At 17.9% G+C, this 3406-nt stretch overlaps 1 protein-coding gene across 1 annotated transcript; it reads left to right on the forward strand.

Annotated features, from left to right (window-relative positions):
* Positions 1-600: 600 nt before the first annotated feature.
* On the forward strand, positions 601-1662 carry PGO_004540 (variable surface protein; the record flags this gene model as incomplete). The annotated part of the gene is made up of 3 exons (XM_028691499.1): positions 601-618; positions 939-1286; positions 1525-1662. The coding sequence occupies 3 exons, from the start codon at positions 601-603 to the stop codon at positions 1660-1662; spliced, it is 504 nt and encodes a 167-aa protein (XP_028547300.1).
* Between the last annotated feature and the right edge of the window lie 1744 nt (positions 1663-3406).

Here is a 3406-nt window from a genome sequence, read left to right on the forward strand (position 1 = left end):
ACAATTGATGAATAAATATTTATATTATCTTAATTTTATGAAATTCAAAAAACATTTAATAGAATTTTGATGGGTTACGTTTATATTTTTGACATCATAAGTAAAAATGATTTTATATTTCAAAAATAATATATCATTATATAATATTTAATTTATAAACATATTACGATCTTGATTTAATATATAAATGTATAATTCATTTTTAGTACTCAAATTAAATAACAAATATTATATGTTATATATTCAATAATAAAATATGGATATAAAATTTTTACAGAATATTTATATAATAAATTTATAAAAATAAGGATTTGTTATCCATAAGTATTTACTTAAATATATGTATACAAAAAAAGACATAAATATGTATTATGATATAAAATATTGATTATACGAATATATATAATTCGTAGTTTATTGTAATCAATAACTAATTTATTGTATGAACAATATCTATGTAAGAATAATACAAATAATATTTCTTATCATCTTGTATGTATCATAAATTCACAGTTATATATGTTTTTTTCATATTTTATATTTATATGAATAATTGCCTTCCCTATTAGGAACCGATAGTGAAATTATATTTTAGTATATATGAATAATCAGATAAAAGTATATATTTAAAAGAAACTTTTTAAATATTTGTATTACATATTAAAACATATTTTATATAACTATAGTTTGTGCTGTGATACTTTTATATACATACATCTATAATTAAAAAAATATAAACTTTATTTTTTTTAATTTACCTAATATATCACAATACCCAGCCAAATAATACTAGACCCTGATGTATATTCCTATTATTAATATCAATTATATTTTGCTTTAACTGATTTGAAAATATTTTTATGTGTATATACATAGGAAAATATACTTTTCCATAAATATTATTTTAATGTTTCATGTTCAATATGACTTTTTTTTAGTACGATATTGATAAAATATTTCCAAATTGTATTCATGATTATTGTAATAATACAAATGATCGAACAAAGATATATAATGATATTAATCTTCAAAGATTGTGTATAAATATTAAAAATAAATTTTCCAATTCCAAAACGAGCTGTAACTTTTTATATGAATGTAAAAAGCTTGTACTGTATTTAGACTATATAAATAGTATAAAATCTTCCCAGTATATAAAAACAAGTTGCATATTTTTTAACTATATATTAAAAGTTCTACTTAAAGATTGTCAAAACTCTGTACAAAAAACTGAAGACGCTTACAAAGTAATGAATGACGAAATCAATAAAAATTCATTTAAGAATGTTAATAATATTTGCATTGACAAATACAAAGATCTTGACGATAAAATATATTTAATATTTAATGAACTCAATGACCTATATATAAAATTTACATTAAATAGAAATAAGTGCACTTCAAATACTACATGTTATAAAAAAATACGTGGAACTTTAAAATACATATAATAATGTAATTATTTAGAGTTTTCGAAAATGGATATAAAATTTTGAAAATAAAAATATGACATACTTGCCGCAGGTACAAAAAAGAATGAAACTCCTTGCTTCATGGACAAATTCACGAAACTTTATTTTAACCTTAATTAATATATCATTATCTGTATTAATGATAACATTTTTATTGTATAAGATTAAACAGAAAAAACATATATTATAATATATTTTCTTTAAAATTTATATTACATGTAATTATGAAAAAATCACAATAAATTAGTAGTGTATTTATATATATCAAATTTTTCCTTCACTGTAATCATACTCAGCATGGTTTATTTTTGCAACGAACAGTAAGAAATTTAAGAAAAATGTGGAATAAAAAAGATAAATGCCATCTCAATATAATGGATTCGTATGAATTAAAACACAACGATTTTATTCATAATAAGGACAATATAGGATATTCCTACACAGGCTATACATGAAGGACACATGATTACTGTTAATGAATTTAACATAATTTCATTTACAAAGTAAAATTAAAAGCATGAATTTTTTAACAATAGAAAAAAAAATATCATAAAAAACAGAATAAAATATTAAAATAATAATAATATTAAAAAAAAATTATAATTACCACATAATGCATGATAAATAATTAAATGTAATTTTTTATATATTTTCTTATAATACAAGAAAATTTTAGTGATTACCATGAAGTACAAGGATACAGTAAAAATATTGGCATAATTAACTGTTATAGTATATTATTACTTCTAATATAAAAATAGAAGTATACTAAATTGTAATATGAACTGTTTTTGTAAGACTTTAATTATAAAGGGCGAAAAAAATTTATATCTAATTAAAACAATAGAATATTGTTATAAGAATTATAAAAAATATAAAATACCTACAGAACAATTTATATGTATCATATTAGAGAATAAAATATGATGAATATATATAAAAAAATTGTTATTTTTATTATTTATATTTTAAATAACCCATTTAGGTCATCCATCGAATATATTATTATGAAGCAGAGAAACTTTTAATTAATGTACAAATAAATACGTTTTGATATATTTATATAATAAGAACTAAATTATTATTAAAATATGTCATAAAAATTTTAAAATTTTCTTAATTATATGTAGAATAATATTATAGAAAATCATGAAAAATATGAAAAAAAAATTCAAAAAAGCTAGTTATACTAAATTTGATATATAATAATATAAATTAATTAAATAATATTTATAATAGCATTATACTAATATATTCATAAAATATACAATTCCAGATTACATTATTAAATTTATATATTTTTTATAATAATTAGAAAAACGCTTTAACTTTATATATTTTATGCCCCAATTTTTTGTTTTATCTAAAAATATGTAAAAATAATACAGGTTAAAACTAAATATATATATCTTATTCTAATAAATATAGTTTAAATAATATAACAAGATAACATAATTAATGGATCCAATCCAACAGATATAAGAGTGCAATTATGAATAAAGTTCGTATTAAATATATATAACATAATCAATTTATAGATTTTGTAATTACAAAATTTAGTAATGTAGTATACATGTGTTATTAATTAAAATAGAATATCTAAGTTTAACATATATAAAAATGGTTTTTCTTTGAGCACTGAAAATTAAATATATCACCTTAATATATAAGATCATCTAATTGTTTTCTTATAATAAATTGTGACATATATGTATTTATAATAATATTATAAATATACTTATAATGATTTACAATATATATTACCCATGGAATAAATGAAAGTAGTATATAGTAATTATAATTTCTTATTTTTAAATTTTTGCTATAGAACATTCTATTTTCTCTAACTTCTTTAATATATATATCGTAAGAACATTGTATCTCACAATTATAATATATGTATATATATATATTTTTTTTTTGCCTAATATATA

This window comes from Plasmodium gonderi (genome assembly GCF_002157705.1).
Source record: "Plasmodium gonderi DNA, contig: Pgo-contig_988, whole genome shotgun sequence".
Lineage (NCBI taxonomy): Eukaryota > Apicomplexa > Aconoidasida > Haemosporida > Plasmodiidae > Plasmodium > Plasmodium gonderi.